This window comes from Branchiostoma floridae, chromosome 4, assembly GCF_000003815.2.
Source record: "Branchiostoma floridae strain S238N-H82 chromosome 4, Bfl_VNyyK, whole genome shotgun sequence".
NCBI classification, from domain to species: domain Eukaryota; kingdom Metazoa; phylum Chordata; class Leptocardii; order Amphioxiformes; family Branchiostomatidae; genus Branchiostoma; species Branchiostoma floridae.
Window position 1 is genome coordinate 16,069,642 of NC_049982.1, and position 23,596 is coordinate 16,093,237.

The 23,596-nt window shown below is 43.3% G+C and overlaps 3 protein-coding genes across 5 annotated transcripts in view; 2 read left to right on the forward strand and 1 right to left on the reverse strand.

Annotated features, from left to right (window-relative positions):
• The first annotated feature begins 546 nt into the window (after positions 1–546).
• LOC118414190 (protein mono-ADP-ribosyltransferase PARP14-like) lies at positions 547–5,854 on the forward strand. The gene is made up of 13 exons (XM_035818055.1): positions 547–669; positions 939–1,379; positions 1,660–1,808; positions 1,944–2,097; positions 2,364–2,483; positions 2,608–2,748; positions 2,917–3,138; positions 3,405–3,734; positions 4,027–4,162; positions 4,392–4,600; positions 4,874–5,117; positions 5,214–5,308; positions 5,521–5,854. Exons 1-13 carry the CDS (start codon positions 639–641, stop codon positions 5,802–5,804), a joined length of 2,556 nt encoding a protein of 851 aa, XP_035673948.1. The 5' UTR covers positions 547–638; the 3' UTR covers positions 5,805–5,854.
• A 134-nt stretch (positions 5,855–5,988) lies between these two features.
• The window catches only part of LOC118414188, a 33,815-nt gene continuing 16,207 nt past the window's right edge, over positions 5,989–23,596 (reverse strand). The window contains exons 1-8 of one of the 3 annotated variants that reach the window (XM_035818054.1): positions 12,316–12,531; positions 10,730–10,815; positions 10,383–10,558; positions 9,926–10,059; positions 8,268–9,570; positions 7,533–8,110; positions 7,169–7,386; positions 5,989–7,002 (exon numbers count right to left, since the gene is read on the reverse strand). In XM_035818054.1, coding sequence (XP_035673947.1) covers positions 6,933–7,002; positions 7,169–7,386; positions 7,533–8,110; positions 8,268–9,570; positions 9,926–10,059; positions 10,383–10,558; positions 10,730–10,797 — 2,547 coding nt within the window. In that variant the 5' untranslated portion in view covers positions 10,798–10,815; positions 12,316–12,531 and the 3' untranslated portion in view covers positions 5,989–6,932. Of the gene's footprint in view, positions 7,003–7,168; positions 7,387–7,532; positions 8,111–8,267; positions 9,571–9,925; positions 10,060–10,382; positions 10,559–10,729; positions 10,816–11,585; positions 12,035–12,195 lie in introns of those variants that run through there. The other 2 variants (XM_035818053.1, XM_035818052.1) reach the window with 2 other exon arrangements.
• LOC118414195 lies at positions 18,705–22,493 on the forward strand. Its single transcript, XM_035818065.1, has 3 exons — positions 18,705–19,085; positions 20,093–20,190; positions 20,407–22,493. The coding sequence occupies exons 1-3, from the start codon at positions 18,752–18,754 to the stop codon at positions 20,590–20,592; spliced, it is 618 nt and encodes a 205-aa protein (XP_035673958.1). The 5' UTR covers positions 18,705–18,751; the 3' UTR covers positions 20,593–22,493.

Sequence of the window (23,596 nt, forward strand, 5' to 3'; positions counted from 1 at the left end):
ATGAGTCAGGTAAGATTCTGGTACATGTCAGAGAATCTCCTGGTAGATCTGTGCGGGGGCAGAAACAGTATCTTGTGGCCAAACAATATCCAGCCAGTCCCATATATACGTTCGCGTGTGTTAATTGTCGGGACCTTGGACTTTATTTAAGGAACATTTAAACGTATTTCTATCATAACACATATGGCACGAGGTACTATACTGATGTTACATCAGATCAGTAACATTTTTATAAGAATGAATACCTAAGTTAACCATCCGCTTTCATTTCTCAAGAGCTTGTACTATAATTTCCCGGTCCGTTATTTGCGTGTCCCTTTAATTTTTTTTAATGACACTTCCTCTTTCATGATCAGGCTGTGAAAACAACGGGGAGTCGAAACTTGAAACAGGAAGTCGAAGTCAAAGCATAATAAGAAGTGACAACTGAATTATTGACTTATCACAAAGGCACCACGTCTCATTCTAAAACTACATGTAATATTGTCTTAGTATTGTACCAGTCATGTTAACATGGTTCTACTTGTATCACAACAGTGGCCCAGAACGTGCTGGCCCACCCTCAGCACGTGTTCCATGGCTCCAGATTACATGTTGGACCGTGGTCACGTCACCTCTCTGACGATCGCGAGGAAGGGATGGAGCAAGAGGCTGGCCTATCGGAAACAGGTGGGCAGGAATATGATTTACAACTTATCCCATCCCCTGTCATGGTGCATGCAAGGATATGTTAGAATCTGTTATTGATATGATATTCAATACACGTATCCACATATAGTGTCAGTAGAGTAGATAGTTCGCCAGATTTAGGTATGTATATGCACTTGTCATTTTTATTACCCCCATGGCATGGACATACAATGTCAAATTGAATAGTTCATGAATAGCAAAGGAGCAAGTGACAATTGCCCGATCTAATTGTTAAGATGATGTTTCAGTGAACCTGTTAGCCAAAGGACCGCCCAACGCAGATCCACCATGTAGCGACTTCAATCAAACAGCCACCATCAGCAGCAGATCACGAGACACGCACCTATCAACACACTCACGGCATGACCAGGACCGATTACCGCGCTCATCAGGTGTGGTGGGAGCCGTTAGCCGCCCAAACGCACCGAAACAACAGCAAGAAAGCAGTCTTCCACCCACCGGGACTACCGTCATGAAAGTAGAAATTGTTGAAGGATATGCGAAACTACTACTGCAGCACTATGGCGATGTGATACGGGAGGCTGAGCAATCCTTCTCCGTAAGAGTCAGACCAGCCAGTGGGGGCTTCTCCGTCAGTGGCACCAGCGAGGGGGCAAGTAAGGCGAAGTTCTTCTTGGAAGAAATAGCAGCGTCTGTGCAGACAGACGTCCTGCAGAGTTTCAAACCAGGTTGGTGATTTATAAATGTCCTAAATGCATGTGCCTTATTTTCCTAGTGGATTTCAATACCTCCACCTAACAAAAGAAGGTAATATTAATTTTGATAAGATTAGGGCATCAAAAAGTAATAGCTATAACGTTGAGTGTGTTACTTAAATCATAGACACAGTTACTACTAAGAACAGCAAACATGAGAAACCAGCCTATCCATACAGACAACGACGATTGTGCTATTGGATGCCTGGTTGAAGAATTCTTTATTTAAAAACCTTTATATAAAAATCTTCAGGCATGTACCAATACCTGAAAGAGAAGGAGGGCCGTGAAGTGCTGCAGTCTATAGAACAGGACTTCCGGTGCGTCATCCTTGTGGAGAGTGTATCTGGGAACGAGGCATCGCCAGGAAAAGAGGGAGAAACGGCGGCTTCGAATGTAGAGGTATGTTCTGTAGGGATATGACTTTGTTGTGAACACATTTTTGCAAAATTTTGGCGGCACACTTTTCTTCCCGAACCTATACGTGTTTGATAACAATCTAACCCCAAAAATCCTTCTTTAATATTCTTGTATAAGGCTGCAGGTAACACGGTACCTGTGATGTACTCTTGTACACCTGTACCAGGCCAGGCTGAACTTCACATCCGTGACGTCATAGTACAGGTTCAGATGGGAGACATTACCATGGAACAAGTCTCTGCCATCGTCAATCCTTCACAAAACAATCTTGGTAGGTCCTGTTTTATCATGTAATGGGTAACAGTTATATGATCATTGCATTTTCAGGCAGTTGGTGTCAGGAAGATCATCTGATAAGTTATCCTTCAGCCTGCTAAAGTAGTCATTTGGCACAAAAGTATTATTGGCTATGGGTTGGGGCAGCAAGGAGAAGGTTAAACGTAGAATGAGTATGCAGTATTCCGTAGTTAGAATGGAAATCAACGCTTTCATTTCAAGCTGCCCTGACCTACGACTAACGGTTATGTCTCCTAACAGACTTGGACAAAGGTCTGAGCAGAGCCATATCAATGGCAGCCGGCCCCAGTGTCCAGAAGGAGTGTCGACAGTACATCAGGGACAACTGGTATCCCAAGGCAGGCGACGTGGTTGCTACAGGTGAGCGCTTGTATTGAAAGGATGCTATTGTCATTAACCTGTCGCTTTCGTTGCGCAATGTTCCATATCTATAAACCCCTTCCATATTGTTCAAACACAAATCTTATTTTTGATAATTCAACAGGGGCTGGAAACCTGCCGTGCGCAGCCATTCTCCATCTCGTGCAGCCCACAGCCAAATATCTGCGGTCAGATGTGAAGAACTGCCTGCTGGTCGCGCACCAGATGAACCTGCGGTCACTCGTCTTTCCTGCGGTAGGAACAGGTGAGAATAGTCCATTTTATCAATTGGGAAAAAACATTAACCAAACAAATGCCGTTTACCTCTGCCCTCTGTCCCATATTAGATGTTTTGTTTAGATAAAACTGCTACATTAACAATAATTATAAGATCTGAAGACATACTGCCTTCGTCCGACTCATACAAATGCAGGAAGGTTCCACATCAAGCCTGAGCGGTCGGCGAGGTGCATGATTGACGGCATCGCGGAGTTCGTGCAGGACTGGAGCCCCACCACCCTGTCCATCATCAGGATCGTCATCTTCCAGGAGACCATGTTACAAGCGTTCCACACAGCCGTCCACAGGAAGGCCTCGGAGAACGAAGGGAAAGTGACCCCATCGAAAAACACAAACCACCTCAGTAGGCTAAAAAGTAGGTACCCATTACATAGTGAGCTATGATTTATATATGAATACATTATGCCAATGCCATTGCTTACATGTATATCGTATGGCGTGAGATCAAGATAATCTGCATAGTTACTTCCAAGCTGTAGCTGTTACCTTTGACTATAAACGACCTTTCTTTCCATGCATGCATATGCGAAATGTTCTTTAGTTTAGACAGGTAACAAGAATGCAAACAATATAACCTACAGTTCTAAAACCTGATCAAAGTCCAACATTTTTTACCTCAAGACATTGCCAGTGACAAGATAAAGAGCATGGGAAAGCATCAAAAACACGAACCACGCTGCTCCACAGTCCCACTCCCCAGACCGGAACCGCCCCGTAAAGCTAACTTCGAAGACGAAGATTTTCAGCCCAACGAAGTTCTGCTGCACATCTTCTGCCTTGATCAGGAGAGGCTACAGAATGCTCGGAAAACAGTGGAAGACTTTCTCCACCAGTACACAGCTGTGGCGGTCATCAACGACGACAAGGAGACGGGGATCGCTCAACTTGTGAAGGAGGAGGTTAAATGGCTTCGGTTTTTGGGACATGAAGAAAACGTGTCCATCTCAATCGGTGAGATTTCAAAATAACTAGTATCTATCCTCCTGTCATCATATTTATACTCTGATAAAATTTTAATTGCAATAGTAATCGTCTGTTTCCTTGAGGCCTGATTATTGATGATATTGATTAAAGATGATATTTCTCAACACTTTTTATCTGCTTGAGAGTACCAAGGCAAGGAGTTTGTTGAACAAAACTCCTTGGTAGCATCATTTACCTATTTGACGTAACTGACACTGAGAAATTTGATCACGGAATATCTTTGATTGATTATTTGTCACAACAACCACGATGTATTCAGAACAGGAACATTGCATCCGTATCGAGGGAAGTCGGAACGTGACGGACATTGCAGCTCAAGTCCGTCTGGTCCTGAAGACGATCGTGGAGAGACGCAGTCGGTTTGCAAGACTGATGTCATCAGAAAACTACCAGTGGTGAGTACCTGTCCTATCTATAAATTACGGTACACGTTTAAGAGCTAACCGTACCTGGTTAAGCCACCGGTAGCTGTGCCGAAGGATGCGTCTTTTAAGACGCAACTTTCTGCACAGCTACCATTAAATTGATATTGAAAATTAAGGTACACAGAAAACGTCATGCGTAGTTGAACAGATGCCTAAAACGTGTCTCTCTCATATCTATATGTCTGTGGTACTATTACAGGTATTATGAGCTACCAGGTGAACCATGCCGTTCCTTCCAAACCACGTCCAACAGTAGAATAGAGACAGCATTTCAAGCAAACGCCGCTAAGTGCTTCTGTGTGGAGGACAGCAGGCCGCTTGTTGTAGACTTCTCTGCCATGACGTTGGCTGTACAAACGTCTAATGCTGTCGGGGAGGTCCGTAGAGAAGACTTAGCTATATATTCCGGTATGAATTGTTATGTGTTTTATTTGTTTACTTTTCTTTAGTGAATATGGCCTTCAGACGCAATGTCAATCCTGCTTTCTAATTTGGTCTCTTTACGTTTGTGCTTAAAAAATATGCCTTTCTGAAATTCTGCGTTTATTATTGCAGTAACACCATATTACCCCATAGTGATCACTGTGACAGCGACATGGGCACAGATTTTCTATGTATATGTCACAATGCACCTCATCGTACACTACGCCAAACTGGAACATTTGTTACGTTGTATTTTAGACACCGTGTTTCCAGGCAGATGGGGCCCTCAGCCGATGGAACCCAGGACGGAGAAGCCTAAGCTGTGTCATCTCGTGACGCTGGACCCCCTCTCCACAGAATTCCTCTCCGTCCAAGACAAGTTGTTCTCCAGCCTGGGGGACATGAGGGCGATCGTCCTGCGGATAGAGCGAGTACAGAACCAGCTACTGTGGATGGAGTATAGCGTACAGAGAGGAAGGACAAATGGCAACTCTCCAGCACGGTACGATATCTCTTCAATTTGCAGACAAGTTTGTATTTGCGCTAGATCTTGTGTCTGTTTTGAACGTTTACATTAAACTTGGACTTGTTGTTACAGAGCGGAGGAGACAGATCTGTGGTACGGTACCTCAGCTGAAGCCTGTCATATGATCTGTCTTCACGGGTTCAACAGTCACGTCACTGGACACTACGGTACGAATCGTTTTACGCGCTTTCTGTTTTCTTGTCTTTTAGTGATACTTGTACGTTTTGAATCATTTTTTCGGTTACAAAAGTCAAGGGTAACACACCCAATTAAGGACACAGCGAGGCGACGCCAACGTGAAGAAGTCCAGTGAGATAGATAGTCCGTCCGCTTTACTCAATAAGGGATAAGGAGGAACTTATTTTCTATCTATCTACAGACGGAGGGTCACAGAAAGGGACTGCTTTTACCCAGGATGCAGTATGTGCCACAAAGGACCTCTGCACCCCCGACTACTGTGGTCGTAAGAAGGTCATTCTGGCAAAGGTTCTCGTGAAAGAACGCGATAGTGCTGGTGAAACCGCAAAACGAGAACCTTACGATAGGGACGTGGGAAATCCACAATGTGACACATTCACCTGCGAAGTCAACCCGAGCTTATATGTCGCATGTAATGGTGCAGAGGCGTATCCGGTGTACCTCATTTCGTTCAAAGTGTTCTAAAAAGACATCTGAATCAAAACTTTCTTCCCTGAGCGTATACGTAATTAACAGTGCAATCTGACCTTGTAACACAGTCGCAGTCTTGGAATCTTCAAACGACAAATAATGCCACTAAACATATGAACTTGACATTTGATAAACACAGACATATTCCAGCTGATTGAGTATAGCTCACACACATGCATGATTCTTGGCTTCATTTATTCATCCGCAATGTATACACAAGTCGTCATTCTTCTTTCAAATTCTTAAGTTAGTTTTCACGTTTATCATGATAGATAACAGTACTTCTCTGAAATTCGTTAGTACCTGTATCTGTTCACAAAAGATAACACTTTAGTTTACAATCTATATATTGTATAAAATCCTTTTTAAAAATTTGCCGATCAGTATGCAGTACGTGTTCTAATAACTACCTGGTTTAATAAAATTTGATACTGAATCAAATTAAAACAAATTATGTTTTTGGTGCATTTCTAGTGGGATATGTACATGTTGTATGCCGTTTATGGTCAAGTGATCGTCTACTGGCAAATAAATCATATCATCAGATGGTCACAGTCAATATTGTAAAGAAGAATTTGTAAATTCCTGTCAGGTGCAAGGAATTTAGTACATATCATAGAAAATTTGATGTATCTGAATGAACAGAAAAAAAATAAACAACACAAATGCATGTTCTACTTTAAAACTTCTAAACAATTTGCACACCAGTCAAAATGCCAGTATTTGGACACCATAATTGTTTACATAAATTGCATTAGTTTTAGCCACATTTCAATTACATTTATCTCGGTATCTCTACTTCTGAGATATATCATTATGTAGCAGATACTGACGTCTATGACAGAATTTACGCTACTTAATGTACATATTCACTCAACATGTTTTCTAAGATAAACATTAAGTTCACGTGCACGGTAAAATACAATTATGTCTTTCTGTTATCATATGTTATCATTCTGTTAACATACATAGTAGATTGGCAGGAGGTTAGTTATCACGTTATCACTAATGCAAAAATCAATGCCTCGATCAAACTATTCAAATGTTCAAATAGGGACAAGTCCTTGGTGAAGCAGGGGAAACATTGTATATGGAGTTTCTCTTGCCACCACGTCACTGGTCTTACTTGATGCCTTTAGTTGCGAGCTCCTCCCTCAGTCTTGCAAGGTAACCTGGGTCCGGGTAGCCGTAACTGAAATGTACAAATTCATATTATAATTGGAGTACTGGTATGCATGGAAAACAAATGCAAATATACAAATGAAACAGACCATGGATTATAGAATAACTATCGTAGTCTGGTGGTAAAACAACATTGAAGGTGATGAATTATAAACTTGGCACTAAAAGACACTAACCCAGAGGCTCCTCCGTAGACACGGGTTTTATGGTGAATGTCGTTCCAGACCACCGTGTCTGTAGCGCCGGTTGTGACGGATGTCCCAACAGTGAAGACCAGGCGGTTGTCAAAGGCACGTTTCAGGAGTTGGACAAACTCTCGTCCCTCTTCGTTGTTAGGGAGATAGGCTGTCCTGGAGGTACCGCTGAAGTGGTGACCGGGGTTGGGATGGTCAGGCTGTAAGGTGAAATGTGAATAGGACAGGTAGATTGATTTAGTGCATACATCTTTGCAGACTTAGAAAAATATGAACATTCAAGCTGAAAACTGTTTCATCAAAATGTTAATCTATTTCCGCCCCAATAACAGGACGAGATACTTACCCCTTGTGTCCCAGAAGAGAAGTAGTAGTTGATGACGATGGTACCATAGTTCTCGTACCCAGGGAGCCGTGTCCCATAGTCCGTGTGCCAGTCCATACGTCCCGGGGGCTGGTTTCCTTTCAGCTCTCCAACAATGGTGTTACACATGGGACACTGGGACTTGTAGGACAGTGCTGTATCTACACAAGCTCTACAGAACGTGTGTTTACATGGGAGAGATTTAGGATCAGTTATTTCTGATATACATATGGAACAATCATCTGCAGCAGCATCTGCACCTCCCCCTTTGTCTCCTGGGTCTGTGTGTGACTTACGTGACGATGTTTGATGATACCTGTCTGACGGTGGCCGGCTGACACCATCGTCTGACGATGCCTCAGGGTCAGTCGTGATTGCTGAGGCGCTTGAGGACAGTTTCTTATCAAAGGTATCTGCTAGTACCTTGACTGTTGCTTGGTCCATGTCGATGAAGATGATTCTTCTTAGTGTACAAGAAGAAGACCTTACCCTCTGGAGGAACCGTTCTAGTCCGGAGACTAGTGACTCTGCACACGTCTGCTTTGGCATGCCAAAGATTCCTACAGGAAGATTGCGAAGTGAAATAATCAACAATGAGCTTTGTTATATACCGTATATACCGTGGATATGGATAATGGTCAGGGATGCACACACAACAACAGATTGTATACATTCGAATCGGACATACAACTGTTATCAATATGAAATTATTCTCACCAGAGCTTATGGCCGGAATAGCCACTGAACGCGCCTTCAGTGTTGCAGATGCTTCGTTCAGAATGTTGTAGCATGTCTGCTGCAACTCCCGTACGTTTGCATCTTCGCGACCATGTGTCCATCTCGGTCCCACGGCATGAATGATGTTTTTACAGGGAAGTTGCCCTCCTCCTGTTACTGCCGTCTCTGTGACCCGAACACGCCCGTAGGTCTTGACATGGTAACTGCTCTCCTGTTGGACAGACGGACCGCCTGCCCTGGAGATCGCTCCTGCTACGCCACTCCCGTGGCTGAGGTGCTCGTTCGCGGCGTTAGCGATGACATCCACCGGCAGATGTGTGATATCCCCGAGGGCGACCACGATCTGTATCCCCTCCTTTGTTGTGTGGTTGAACCATTCTGTAGTTGACGAACTGCCAGCCCCAGTCCCGCCTCGCCTACTAGCATTAGGCAGCCCTGCTGTTACATCCATACCCCTCCTCCTTCGACCTCGCGCAGCTATGCCGAGATGATCACACATTGCCGTCTTCGCCTCCTGGACCTCCCTGTCTGTTCCGTAGAACATCACGCCTTTGTCCACAGTAGTCTTCAGCATCACTCGGGGGAAGTCTTCCGTGATTTTCGCGACAGCTTTGGAGACTTGGTTTGGTGGAATGTGCTTGGACTGTAGGTCAAGCATCTTGCACACGATGCCGTGGTGAGTTTTCTGGTAGAGTGTTGTGAATTCTTCTAAAGCATTGTTTGGGTCGCTGCCTGCTGCATCGCTTCCAAAGAACCCCACTTCTGTTTGTCCGTTAACATCGTTCATGACGATCACTGCTTTGTTCTTCAGAATGATGTCTAGCACCTGCGACTCGTTAACTTGCCTCAGATAGGACATGATATCCGGATCTATGACAATCTTGATCGGATCGTCCGGGGTAGCCTGAGAAGCATGATTCACTTGCTTGCTGTAATGACTTGTTGATGCGCTCGGACCACCATATTGGCCGCCATTAGTGTGTGGAAGCTGGCCCGACGTCCTCCCCTTATCCACGTGCGTGAGAGGCATCCTTGTTCCTGGCTGGGATGTGGTCTGGCCGATGGCATGTGTGCCTTGAGCACAATGTACCTCTATCTGCAACAGGCTGCGAACTTTTCTTATCATGCCCCATTTGCCAACTATCTCCACTCCGTTGCTCTCTTTGCCTTTCTTAAACTTTATGCCATCTAGATCTTTCCCCATTTTTACTGTGCGTTTCCACGATTCGGTGATGTAGCGAGATTTCTCCGGCCCAACTAATGCACGGACGGTTTTGAAAACCTGCAAGGCATAGGTGCATATAGACATTTTAACAACTCCTGAAAATTGAACACGATGAGGTTATGAAAATCAGATCAATACAAATTGTAAGCCATGCAACAATGCATACAACCCCCTCCCTTAAGCAGAGGAAACGAATGTTGTTTTGTGTACCTCCTACCCTCTTAGCCTAAAAAAACGTATGAGTTGGGAATTTTATTGGCTTATCATATGCTGCTTGTCATATCCGGCTGACAAGATACTTTGTACAATCTGCACCTGATATACAGTCAAAAGGGCACATACCAAGCCAGATAAAAGCCCAACTCGTAAGTTTGCTGAGGAGGATCGATACCAGCTGATAGAACCTACCTACCTGTATGCCTTCGTAGGAGTCCTTCTGTGGGACACGTGGGAGTCCTTCTGCACCATCTGGTTTCAATGGCCATCTTTGAACTTCAACCTTTTTGTCCCTAATGAACTGTTCTTTGTCAAGCACACCTTGGATGGCTGTTTAGAAAGGAAGAATAGCTAAGATTAAGCCAGTATGTAAAAAACGTAGTTATAGCATTCTTCATTCATGTTTACAATCATCACCTTGACCTTGACATGCCCCTAGTTATTATGTACTATCTAGCTAACTCAGCTGCAAGATAACATGTTTCTTCGCACTAGTACTTGTGCTTAGAAAACCATTCTATCTATCTATGTGAACGGGGTTATATTGACAAATATACATGGTTTGCCTATGTCAAAATGGTGATAATTTTTTATGTCAAAATGGTGATCAATTTTACAAAGCAAATGTGCAAATGTGACCGATGAGAACTAACAAGATTCGTCCAAATATGTGATTTTAGCGGTCGAAGAGTCCCTTAGGGTGATGTTCTCGATATCGCCTCCACCGTTAGACTTCCGCATGAAGTGGATTTCCAGTTTATCCTCGTTGATTCCATCTGGGATGTTGGAGACTAAGATGGACCGTCTGTCATAGTCAGGGTCGTCGTCTCTAAAACATGAGCGGTTTTACATGTCATAATAGAGCGAAAATGTAGCATTGCATGGTGATGGAAAATGGTGGAGCAATGTATAGATGACATTCCCGAAGGGGTAAAAATTAATGCATCACACATTTTTGTGAATGCACTGTATTTCTGTTCAGTATAGAGAGTGCCCTTACCGTCTAGCCCGGTTTCTGCTACTCTTGTCGTCCATTATGCCCTCACCCTCTCCGGTTACGTCACCCATGTTGTCACAAGCTCCGCGCTACGTTGAAAAACAATACCTGGTCAGATCAATACCTGTTTCTGATACGCCGCTCAGGTACAAAGGTCACTGATACCTGTTTGTTGTTCAATGTAACATAACTGATTTGGTGGGTCTAAAAAGTTCATGAGGGGGGGGGGGGGTCGGTTTATGTATTTTCCCCTCTCCCTTCGTTATCTTCTGTTTTAAATGGTCTAACTAATTTAAAATTGCGCTCCTAGTGGTCGGTTGGACATTTAAACCTACGAGCTAGGAGTGGGAATATTAACCTCCGAGACAGCGAGAAATTGTGTAAACACATGCTATACTGTTTTATGGTACAATACTCTTTAATTCGCACATTGTGTTACTTGCATTACGTGTACTGTAATTAAGAATCTTAACCGACTCTCTGCTCATGAAGACCTACAAATGAAATGTACACATATACCAATTATCAAGACAATCAAATGTAGCCTTCTCCATGATCCAGTTATTATATAGGAAGTAATAAGAATCTTAACCGACTCTCTGCTCATGAAGACCTACAAATGAAATGTACACATATACCAATTATCAAGACAATCAAATGTAGCCTTCTCCATGATCCAGTTATTATATAGGAAGTTTGAAGTTTTTAAAAGACATATTGGTCACCACCCCTTCAACATAGATAGGATTGCTAATATAGTAGTTTGCCAGTTCATCTCCCTTGTGTCCTCCCAGTAGGTATGAAACTGTCACTCAGCGGTCTCCAAATTGGAAAGAGGAACTACTGAAAGTTTACTTACCCTCATACGGCTTCGCACGATCTGGACAATAAAAAATGATACAGTAACTAGCGCATTCAACAAGTAGTACCCCCTGGTGTATGCTCGCCTGGCAGGCCAAGAAACGGTTCTTGTCCGCCTCTCGTGATCTGGTTTCTGGGTGAAACCAGCCTTGGCCAAGTCGACCCTTGGAAGTGAAAGTGCTTCCGTGTCCCAACCGTTCAGGCACTATCACGTGATGTATAGAGCCAATAGAAGTGCACTACATTCGGGGGTTACCCTGACTCACTCGCTGCCTGTCCACGTGATGTTTTGCGGCCAATCAACACCGACCAGGAAGCGAAACTGTCAGTATGCCAAGAATCGTACAGTTATGGTTTTAGGGTATCGAAGATTTAAAAGCAGATATATTTTTTTATAAGTTTAGAGCACAAATAAGACACTTTATAAATCAATACGGTGTCGTTCTCGTTTTATATTGACACTTTATAAATCAATACGGTGTCGTTCTCGTTTTATATTGACACGGCTACTGGGTCTTTACTTTTTCTGTTACTGTACTTGATGATGACGTTATGATATACTAGTAGTACTAGTACTACTGCATAAAGATCCGGATCCGTAAACTCACCTTGAATTCACACTTCCTGAATGATAACTTGTCTGCTCGCACCTTTCTTTATGACCACTGAGGTTGTCAGTGTTTGTTGCAACTACGGTATACTGAAGAAAGTTTCCTGCAGATACCCACCTGCTGTCGCCCGCGCGCCCGAACATGTACAGAGCTGGCAGTAAAGCGGACTTTGTCGTGTTTGTCACCAGGTCACGTGACTTAGTGTACCAATCCCAATATGCCCAGACATTACATGTACAAAGAAATTACCCGTATTCAACATTGGAGTGACGTCAGCTGGTGAAACTGGCCTGTTCTGTGAAGCCCTTGGGGTTTTCCTGGTAGTGGGTTTCGGCCGCCATGTTACGTTGTTAGTGTGTTACTTATTTCGTTGCAGTCGATGCTATTACTGCTAGCACGGACAAGCTTTACATTTCCTTTGTAGTAAAATGATTACCACCATCGTCTGAGTGCTTTGTCATAAACCAATGATCATGACTGCCGTAGTTATTTCATTGAAAATGGAGATGTTGTTCTTGGTGTGCATGTGTGTGTGTGTGTGTGTGTGTGTGTGTGTGTGTGTGTGTGTGTGTGTGTGTGTGTGTGTGTGTGTGTATGACTCTATGTAGCCTGACCAAAATCGCGCTCCTAGCGGCCGGTCCTACAATTGCCGCCGCCCTCGGGGAGCGGGTCATTAACCCCAGCCAGAGAGAGACTGTGTAAACACAGGCTAGACTCTATGTATATGTATATGTATATGTGTATGTGTGTGTGCGCGCGCGCGCGCGTTCGGATGAATGTAACGTTATACATGCATCAAGAATCAAGAAGGTTAACCCCAGCATACATATAAACCCACTGGGTTAAGTTCAGGTCACAACAAAATAATATTTGATAGATACATGCTATATACATTTCTGTACTGTATACAATGTCAGCCTAACACAGGAAGGCGAAGGTATGAGGTCGTGGATCATATAGTTTTCATATTACCACGTGCACAGAGTGACAGGACAGGGATGAAGGCAAAACGGTCCCAGAATAAGGGGATTTACAGAAGTTACAGGAAGTGAGTTCAGAGTTGGTAGATTTAGTAATGTTTCTACGTGGTGGGACAATTGGAAGACATTCCATGTCATAGGATCAGCGAAAGAGCCTACTGATTCACGGGGTGGTATTGTTTTGGGTCTGTCTTTCCGTACTTTCGCAATTTTATATTTTCCGTATGCTTGTTACGTTCAACGAAGAGAGACGGGAATTGTGATCAATGGACGCATACACTGTTAACCAAAAGAAAAAAAATATATATATCAGAAACAGTTTGTGATATGAAATCTCGAAAATCTTCAGCATATTTTTGATTGTTTATCGTTGTTAGATGCCACGAAGAATGAGTAATTCTACGTATGTAGGTGTCCCTTAAGGCCTAAGTGTACGTAGGTATCGAATTTGAAGAACTTTATTTATGTATTTTGTCAGTGATTGAAATGTAATACCTTTAAGAATTGCAAGAAGTTGTGTTGCTCATGCCAAAAAAATTGACTGTGGATGGACAGACAACTGCAATTCGGATAGGGGTGTAGGTAAAAATGCTCATTGTTCAAAGTGGCCTTTTTTGCTCATTTGTCAGAGGGTTTTTGTTTCAGTTGAGAAAATAGTTCACATTTTCTTAATAAGTTGTGTAATCTTTTCGATGAGGATTATCCGAACTTTTAACACAACAAATCTTGAAACAATCCCCTTCAACCTTCATATCACACCCCTAACAAATCTTTATTACGTCAATTCTGGAACAATGTGACGTCAAACGCGGAGCCCTGACGACCATAATCGAACACCTTGGTAACGTCAACAGACCCCTGCAACCTCCGACACGAGCAGACGTGTGCGCACATCTTTGCTGATTAATCGTTTACCGTTTTGAACAGCGCGTGTGTTAGAGTCACACAGTCCGGGAAATCGTTCACCAGTCGTGCCTGCACCCTGAGTGACAATGACCTCACCGTAAACACCAAAGCGAAGAAGTTAGGGGCAGCTGAAAACTTGCCCATCACCTGAGAACATCTGGAGGACTCCTCTGACGCCATCCTGCAGAACCCGTAGTCTCCGCAAGGGGCGTTCCATCCCAAAGTCCCCTGGGAAATCTGAGTTCTATCTCCGTTTCCACACTGCTGTAGAACCGAGCAAGATGAGGGTCTGCATGCCTTTTTCCGTTAAGCGTTACGAGCCATTTTAATTCACCGTTAATCGTTACCGACCCTCTCTAATTCAACGTTAATCGTTATCGGTATATTCTTCGTGAAGCGTTATTGGTCGTTTTAATTCAACGTTAGCCGTTATTTGTTATCCCGGATTCACCGTTAAGCGTTACCAAGAAATTTTTCGTAACCCGTTATACACACGAAGTCAAATGCCAGGTAGAACCCCGGAAAATGCAGGAAATGGCATTTCAAAGGGTCCAGATTTCAAAATTTTCTCCGAGCCTCCCGGCCTTCGGCTCTGGACAGGGTAAAATATGTTGCGGAAGCGTCGCCCTCAAAAACTTTATCACTCATACAGATTTCAGAGTAAACTTAGCTTAGTTTCGGGCAAAAAGTACTCCTATAATGCAGAAAATGAGGTTTCTCCGGACCTTCCTTGCGACGGCTGGCGCCTTTGGCGCTCACGATGACATGGTGAAAATATGTTAGGGGCGTGGGTAGGCACAAAAAACTTTTCTCTCTAATAAAAAGTAATTTAATTTAGCTTCGTCTTACAGCAAAATGTGTCCTTCAAAATGCAGTAAATGGCGTTTCAGACGGTCCAGATTTTAATTTTCCCGGACTTATATTGCAACGTCTCGTGCCTTCTGAGCTCGAAATGGTAAGATATGTCGGGGGCTCTGGGGGTGGAGGCCAAAGCTATAATCATTGTGTAATTTGATGAAAATGTCAAAATCAACCTAGCTTAGTCAGTCGGCAAAATTTGCCGAAAATGCAGGAAACAGCATTTAAGAGGGTCTTGATTTTAAAATTTTCCCGGGGGAGCATACCCCTGGACCCCCATGGGATGCGTTCTATCCCTCCATAAGAAATTTGCTGCCGCCGTCTCTGTGGCGGGCCGGGAACTCTGCCTCCGTCAATTTACAGATGCCATGGACATCGTCCCTGTCATTCCTGGGCAGCTTTTGTTTTGTCATTAGTCGGATATTTTCCCTTATTGATATAACTACTCTAGCGTTGTATGAATAGGAATGCACGTCAATGTTACTTTCAACGGTGTTATGTTTTATAACTCCTTCTGAATTTACCATTAAGCGTTACCGGGCCTCCTGAATTTACCGTTAACCGTTACCGGGCCTCCTGAATTCACCGTTAAGCGTTACCAAGACCCCCCCATGCAGACCCTCCAAGATGGGTTAGAGAAAAGTCACGATACCGCCGGGCCTGGGTGCCTTCAGGGGCACTTAAGGACCAAAGACTCTGGCACAGAGAACTTTTTATTGTTTATCACAGACTTAAGACTATGTTCGTCGTTCTTTTACAAGTTAACGTGAGTTTTATTCAAGTTTCAAGAAGATAAGAGAAAGGTAAGTAACGTTAAATTTCATATTAACTGCTTTGGAGTTAGAGGGCGCGATCATGAGGTGTAAGGGGCCATATTTCAACAGTTTACCGGTATAAAACGCCACAAGAAGTTTATGAAGCCCAACATCTGTCGCTATAAACTGTAGCGCTTTGTTCACGGCGCGCTTCTGGTCCGGAGGCGACAACTGGATTGACCAGGACGTGTTTCAGCCGCCCCCCTCCCACAGGCAGCTGGGCGGGAAAAACGTTTCAGAATTTAGAAGCTGTATAAAACTCTTTTCAGCTATAGTTAAGGGCAAACTTTGAATGTGTATTCCTTGATGTTATTCGGATTTGTTGATAGTAAGGTTAGCCCCATGACTGAGTTATCCTGCTAAAACCTAAGTGTGCTAGGTACATCTTTATGTATTTAAATGATGTGGTAACATTTTGCTGTTATCTACATGTAACGTTACGTAGTTTTTGAATGTCGCACACTTTTGTGAGAAAGTTTGATACGGAATGTAATGAACAAATCCTTAAGGACTAATGTGCATAAAATATAAATTCAGTTATTTTGCTGTAGCATAAATGGTTGATGAAAACCCCTCCACATTAGTCTTGAATCCCTGATTAGTGATACATTCTTTACTTTTAGATCTATGTTTCATGTATTAACAATAATAAAGAAACATTTCTGAAGTTGCATGCTGCATGTTCGAGGGGCGTTCAAAATTAATGCCTCCCGGTTTATAGCAAGCTCTTTTTTTATCATCAAATGAGTTGAAATTTGGCATAAAGGAAGGTAAAGGTATATGTTTTCTTGAGATTGAGATATCTCAATTTGTTGTTGAGGTTTTCATGAGTGACTGCAATTGACAATGTCCTTGACTCACTAGTAGCTATTGTGCGAAACTAAAACTGCACATATACATTTGTATCAAGTTGCATTTCCCTATAAGCCACATGCATATTTTCATCTTTTAGATCCAATCATTTATTCTTTTTTTTTTTTGTTCCTTGGGTGAAGTAAGGTATGAGGGTTCGTGGACCAGGGGTGGGCTGCTTAAAGTTTCCGTAGCCGACTTTTTTTAACTGAGAGGTATCAAACTTAGCAAACTTCTTGGTCTTGAGAAAGTTAATAATTGTGCCAAGTTGCGTATCTTTTGGCTAGTAGAAAAGCAATCTAAAAAAACCTTAAATCAACATATTACGTATTTCATATTAATCAAACTGCCTGTAATATAGCAACTCGCTCCATTCTAGCGGCTGTAAAAGGTGAACCATTGAGAGTTCAGACATGAAACTTGGTATGTTATCTATAGAGACATTTGTTATCATACAGGTGAAATTTTGCATCCTGCAATAGTTTTAAAAGGGTCAGATTTAGAGGAATTGATCTCCTGACCATCATCCAAGGGTGTGGTAATCTTGAACTCAACTCAGTCACTCATAAAAACCTGAACAACAAATTGATCAATCTAAAGAAGACACATGCCTTTGCCTTTGAACCAAATTTCCGGTCATTCCATGAAAAAATGAGCCTACTATAAAACCGGTGGTTTTACTTTTTGAACGTCCCTCATAACACAATGATTATTGTTTGCAGACAGCTCTCCAAAATCACACAGGATTTCTTCAGCAAATCTTGACATTTTTTTTCCTTTCCTCTATCAGTAGTTAACCACAAATCAACATGAGCAACTCTAAGAAGGAAAGCCCAGCCCTGCGCCAACAGAAATACACAAATGCTATCATCCGTGGACGTCGCCACATCCCCACCCCTGAAGCCGTCCCTCCGTCCTCTCTCCTGGACGCACCCCCACTGTCTCCTGTCCCACTGCCCTCACCACCGAAGCAGCCTCTACCTGAGTCAAGGTACCGCCGACCAAAACACCTGGTCACCAACCTGAACAAGAGACAGCCAGTTCCTCAGGGTGGATTCACAGCAGTTAACAGGTGATGTATCAAGTTCCATGTACATCTGTCCTGCTAGTGTGTAGTAAAGGTTTAATTTGTTCATCAGAAGTTGATGAATGTCTTGTAGTAATAATCCTTCATTTTTCTCTTTGCACAGATATTCTAAGACTCCCACACACTCAGATGAAAATGCAAAGGTGTTTGAAGAGTATGCTCAACGACTCACAGACATTCAGCAAAAACAGGACTGCATGGGAGAGGGCAAACCACCAAGGAGACCCCCCAGACGTAATAAGACCCCAGCTCCCGTCTCTATGATGATAGACTCTCTGGAGAATGAGAACATGTCAGAGAAGGAGCGCTACAAGAGAAAGAAGGAGACTATTAAAAAGGTACAAGATTCCATGGGAGTCGACAAAGCAACCACAAGAAAAGCTCCCAAGCCAGCTAAACCTCCCACCTCCAGGAAGACTGTTGAAGAGCAGCAAGTATTCTCACTCCGACATCATGAGGAGAGAAGCCCAACACCAGCAGAATATGATGACTTCAAGTTGATGGATGAAATAGTCCAAGAATTCAGATCTTACCAGAAAACCAGAGCTCTCACACCCACAACAAACAGGGGAGAAGACTGGAGGAATGTCGGCAGGATGGCTGAGATGGAGAAGATGATGGAAGGAGATCTACACACAAAACCCAAGTCCATCAAGACTAAGAAGGGAAAAACATGTGTCAAGATGTCACCAAACAACCAAGCAAATGTTGGTCAAGACAAGATGAGTGTGACGTCTCATGAGGTGTATACCCCTGACTGGGAGGAGGAAGGTCGAGCACACAGCAGATTGAACAAGACATCACAGTCTGGACGCCTCAGCATGGTAAGCAATACATCCACAATGGAGAGGGGAAAAGATTTTGAAGTGTATTTATATACCCCTGACTGGGAGGAGGAAGGCCAGGTGCAGAGTAACACATCATCACAGTGTGGACACCTGAGCAGGGTGAGTAACACAGCCACGCCTGACTGGGAGGAGGACGGTGGAGTGCAGAAGTTTGACAAGATGTCCCGACAGTCTGGGCACCTCAGCAGAGTGGACAACACACCCACGATGGACTGTGTGATGTATGACCTTGACGTGGAGGAGGACGACCAAGTTCAGAGCCGGTACAGCACGCCCCCGCAGTCTGGACACCTCAGCAGACAGGACAGTACACCCATTACAGACACAACCAAAGATTGGATGTACCACATCAGAAAAGTTGGGCTGGAGGAGATGATGGAGTCAGGCAAGAGCAGGGATGAAGACAGTCTACACAGGAAGACAAACCTCCAGGGCAAAACAACCAACAAGAGGCACCAGGCAAGAAAGGAGAGGCTGGTCTTACCTAGCCTGACTGCTGATCCTGGACTGACTCTGCAGGGGAGCAAACTTCAAACACCTGGTGAGTTTTGTACTGTAGGGACCAAACTTCATACACCTGGTGAGTTTTGTAGTGTAGGGATCAAACTTCATACACCTAGTGAGTTTTGTAGTGTAGGGATCAAACTTCATACACCTAGTGAGTTTTGTACTGTAGGGACCAAACTTCAAACACCAGGTGAGTTTTGTACTGTAGGGACCAAACTTCATACACCAGGTGAGTTTTGTACTGTAGGGAACCAAACTTCATACACCTGGTGAGTTTTGTACTGTAGGGACCAAACTTCATACACCTGGTGAGTTTTGTACTGTAGGGACCAAACTTCATACACCAGGTGAGTTTTGTACCAAACTTCATACACCTGGTGAGTTTTGTGAGTTTTGTACTGTAGGGACCAAACTTCATACACCAGGTGAGTTTTGTACCAAACTTCATACACCTGGTGAGTTTTGTAGTGTAGGAACCAAACTTCATACACCTGGTGAGTTTTGTAGTGTAGGAAACAAACTTCATACACCTGGTGAGTTTTGTACTGTAGGGAACCAAACTTCATACACCTGGTGAGTTTTGTAGTGTAGGAACCAAACTTCATACACCTGGTGAGTTTTGTAGTGTAGGAACCAAACTTCATACACCTGGTGAGTTTTGTACTGTAGGGAACCAAACTTCATACACCTGGTGAGTTTTGTACTGTAGGGACCAAACTTCATACACCAGGTGAGTTTTGTACCAAACTTCATACACCTGGTGAGTTTTGTAGTGGAGGTTCAGTCACTGTTGAAAAGAAGATGCCCAGCCTTTCCCAGATATTGTGACAGCTGTAGTCTTATTTCATTTTCTTAAAATGTTGTAGAGATGAAGCTTGTACAATTGTCATGCTTTTCCCTAATGCCTTGCAATAGGATTTAGAGTTGGCATGAGCAAAATTGTATACTGTGTAGCCACATACTACCCAAGCACTTACATCTGATCCAGTATTCACTTTGCACTCCCATGAGTTAATCTCCCATCTATCCTGTTTTCTACAGGTGTCAGCCTCCCTTCCATAGGAGATGGGAAAGGTGTCATGTCTGCTGCTGCCCAAACCAACGTCCCTGATGAGGACATGGGAACAACGTTGCCCCAAGTGAGTGTTGTATTTACATTGACAATGTTTCTAACTGCTTTAGTAGTAAACGTTGTAAGAACCTTGGAAAGACAGACATAATGTGTATTGTTGCATGACAGAGGGAGTAATGAGTGATTGTCTAGTAAAACTTCCTTCCCAGAGACAAAATGGCTGAAACTGTAGCAGCTACTCTCCAGTCCTCTAACAGTTTGTTCTCTCTATCATGCACATCAGCTGCAGTTTGGCACCACAAGATTGGGGAGGTCCACGTCAGATACCGTGACCTTCAAACAGCCGAGCGACAAGTCCAAAGTCCGCAGCACCAAGCGGCGCCAGAAGACTGACCGCAACACGCTGAAGGACAAGAAGTCCCAGAAACGGCGCCGTGACAGCTCCGGACTCTCGTCACCTGACTTGTGAGTTGGGTGCAACAGTGGGCACCTTACCATTGTGTCCATGATATTTATTGGCAATGGTTCATGTAACTACATGTGTATACATTTTATGTTTAACTGTGCATTATTGTGCATTATGTTTGTCCCATGCCTTTTTTGCATGTGCAACTCAGTATAGAATGTTTAGACACAAATTACTGTAATTCCTGATTTTTTCAATGTTCACGGTTTTCATGGTGATGACTGTAACATGAACTTATCATTACCGATAACATATAATTCGTTCACCGTGAACATTTAGTTCCGAGAACAAGTTAGATTTTCTCAGACCGTCAAAGTTTGTATCGAGAAGACAAAGTGAATTACAGTATGCTAAAAAACAGAATAATATGACATTCCTTACCTTATTGCACAGTCCCAAATGCAATGTTTAGACAAATCATGCTGGAACATCAAAATGGCATAGATCTGACTTTGAGTTTTTATCATACTATGGTCCCAAATAAGATGTTTAGACAAATTATGCTAGAAAACAGAATCTGATTTTAATATCCCCACCTTATCGTTCAGCTTCAGGTATATGTGAGTCATAATTATTGTTCTACTGCAATACTGCAACAAAACCTACAGGTCTTGCACGCACAGTTGGGGTGGGGAAGGGGACGTCAGGACCAACTCCACAGATAGGAGGCTCTCGTCTCTTACAGACTGTCCAACCTCTCCCACTGCACCATCAATCTGATATGTTTGCGCCGTGCAGTGAGAGATGGCTGCCCTGCACCCGGTCTGCCAATCGGGATGTCGGGCCCCATCCTCACTTCACCCCACAACCATGTCAGGTTGTTGCAGTGGTGGGAGGGTGGACTAGTCTGTCAGGGACTTGTGCCTCCTGTCTGTGTGAGGGGATCTTGTACTGAACTGGAACTAACCCAGCTGTGGTGGAACTGTACTGTGTGGTCTGGTGTAGTTTGAGTGGGATCATCTCATGTGAGCCATCTATGACAGACTGTATCATGTAACACTGAGTAGGACTGGTGTGTGGAGAAACTTACACATGAGGTGGTCTCCAGTAGGACTTGTGGAGGTGGGAGTGTCCAGTTCCTGTACAAGTCTGAAGACTTGTCCACTTCCTGTTATATTACTGTGGGATTCGTCCAATACCTGTAGGTCCTGTTACAATTTAACAAGTGTAGTTTATACACCTATGTGTGCATGTGATTGTAATGTGGTGGACTTAGTAGGTAATTTCATTATTTGTGGCATTTTTGATTATTCGAACTTGATAATGTAAGTGTAATGTTCTTAATTTTGTCAGCTGTCTGAATCCAAAGGATTATCTATGAAAACTAAAAGGACTAATATAACCAAGAAATATGACTTTAACAAAGACTGCACACTTAAAAAACATGCATTGTCACAATATTCATAGGAATTTTCATTTTTGTTCACTAGAAAATTATTTTTCTCATACGGCTCCATTATAGCAGGTTGGACTCTGAAATTCTACTTGATAACTATGTCATATATAATATCTGTGCTGTCTCTATTGTGTATTCTGAAGTTGTGTAAATATGCTATCTATACATGTTGACATGCGTTGTGTAAATTACTATTTGTATATGTTGACATGTGTTGTGTAAATATGCTATCTATACATGTTGACATGTGTTGTGTAAATACGCTATTTGTACATGTTGACATGTGTTGTGTAAATATGCTATCTGTACATGTTAACATGTGTTGTGTAAATATGCTATTTGTACATGTTGACATGTGTTTTGTAAATATGCTATTTGTACATGTTGACATGTGTTTTGTAAATATGCTATTTTTACATGTTGACATGAACTTTGTAAATATGCTGTCTGTACATGTTGACATGAGTGTGACATGTGGTACATGCTATCTGTACCAGTTAACGTATCTGCAGTACATTGCCAATAAATACAACTAAGTGAATACATGTATTCTGGCTCAGTCTCTCTCTGTCTTCTATTGGACCCATGCAAGACTGTTGCCTCTGTCCCTGGTGCTGACAAGTACATCAATAAAACGGTGCTCCTGTCCCTACATAATAAACCAACAAGACTGGTGGCCCTGTCCCGTCTTGACACACAAACCAGACAGGTATCCCAGCCCTAAATGCTGAATAACACATCAACAACACTGTCACTGGTGCTCGTGTCCCTGAATGACACACCAACAAGACCGCTACCTCTCTCCTTGGTGCTGAATAACACTTTAACAACACTGTAACTGATGCACCTGTCCCTACATGGCACACCAACAAGACCGCTGCCTCTGTCCTTGTCCTTGGTGCTGAATAATACATTAACAGCACTGTCACTGATGCCCCAGTCCCCACAAGACACACCAACAATACTGCCCCTGTCATTGGTGCTGGATTATGCATTAACAACACTGTCATTGATGCCCCTGTCCCTACGACACACCAACAAAGCTGGTGCCCCTGTCCTTGTCCTTGGTGCTGAATAACATGGTACCCCTGTCTTTGGTAGCCTGGGTACCATCCGGGTAGTCGTTTGCTCCTGTGTTCGCTTGTGCTAACAGAGAAGCGAATGTATAGTGTATGATAGACGTCTATAGTGTATAATAAACGTCATAGCGAACTACTACCCGGATGGTACCCAGGCTATGTCCTTGGTGCTGAATGATACTTAAACTAAACCTCAATGATTAAAGACGAAACAGAAGGGTCAGCAGCTATTTAAATTGGGACTATATTTCAAGTCATGTGACTATCGTATATGGCTCACTTATAACGTCTGCGGGTCCGTCCTGATTGTCACGGTTGAGTTATTTGCGACTCTCAATGTAACTGACTCTGCCTGGGCGTGAGGCTGAAGTATCCCAATAACGTTACATCTGCATCACAGCTGGGTATATTCACCCCGCCTGGATGACGACTTGTCTGCTTGCACCTTCCTTCAACAGACTTTGGTGGCCTGCCTCGACAGTTGCCAGTGTTTGTTTCAAGCACTCAGGAGAAAGTTTCATCCATATTTCCA

Coding starts and splice junctions, on each gene's coding strand:
- LOC118414190 (XM_035818055.1), top strand. CDS start 639: ATGGAGCAAGAGGCTGGCCTATCGGAAACAG. Junction 3,139..3,404: donor CCACCTCAGTAGGCTAAAAA/GTAGGTACCCAT, acceptor TTTTACCTCAAG/ACATTGCCAGTGACAAGATA. Junction 3,735..4,026: donor AAACGTGTCCATCTCAATCG/GTGAGATTTCAA, acceptor CGATGTATTCAG/AACAGGAACATTGCATCCGT.
- LOC118414195 (XM_035818065.1), top strand. CDS start 18,752: ATGGACTGTGTGATGTATGACCTTGACGTGGAGGAGGACGACCAAGTT. Junction 19,086..20,092: donor GAGCAAACTTCAAACACCTG/GTGAGTTTTGTA, acceptor TGTTTTCTACAG/GTGTCAGCCTCCCTTCCATA. Junction 20,191..20,406: donor TGGGAACAACGTTGCCCCAA/GTGAGTGTTGTA, acceptor CATGCACATCAG/CTGCAGTTTGGCACCACAAG.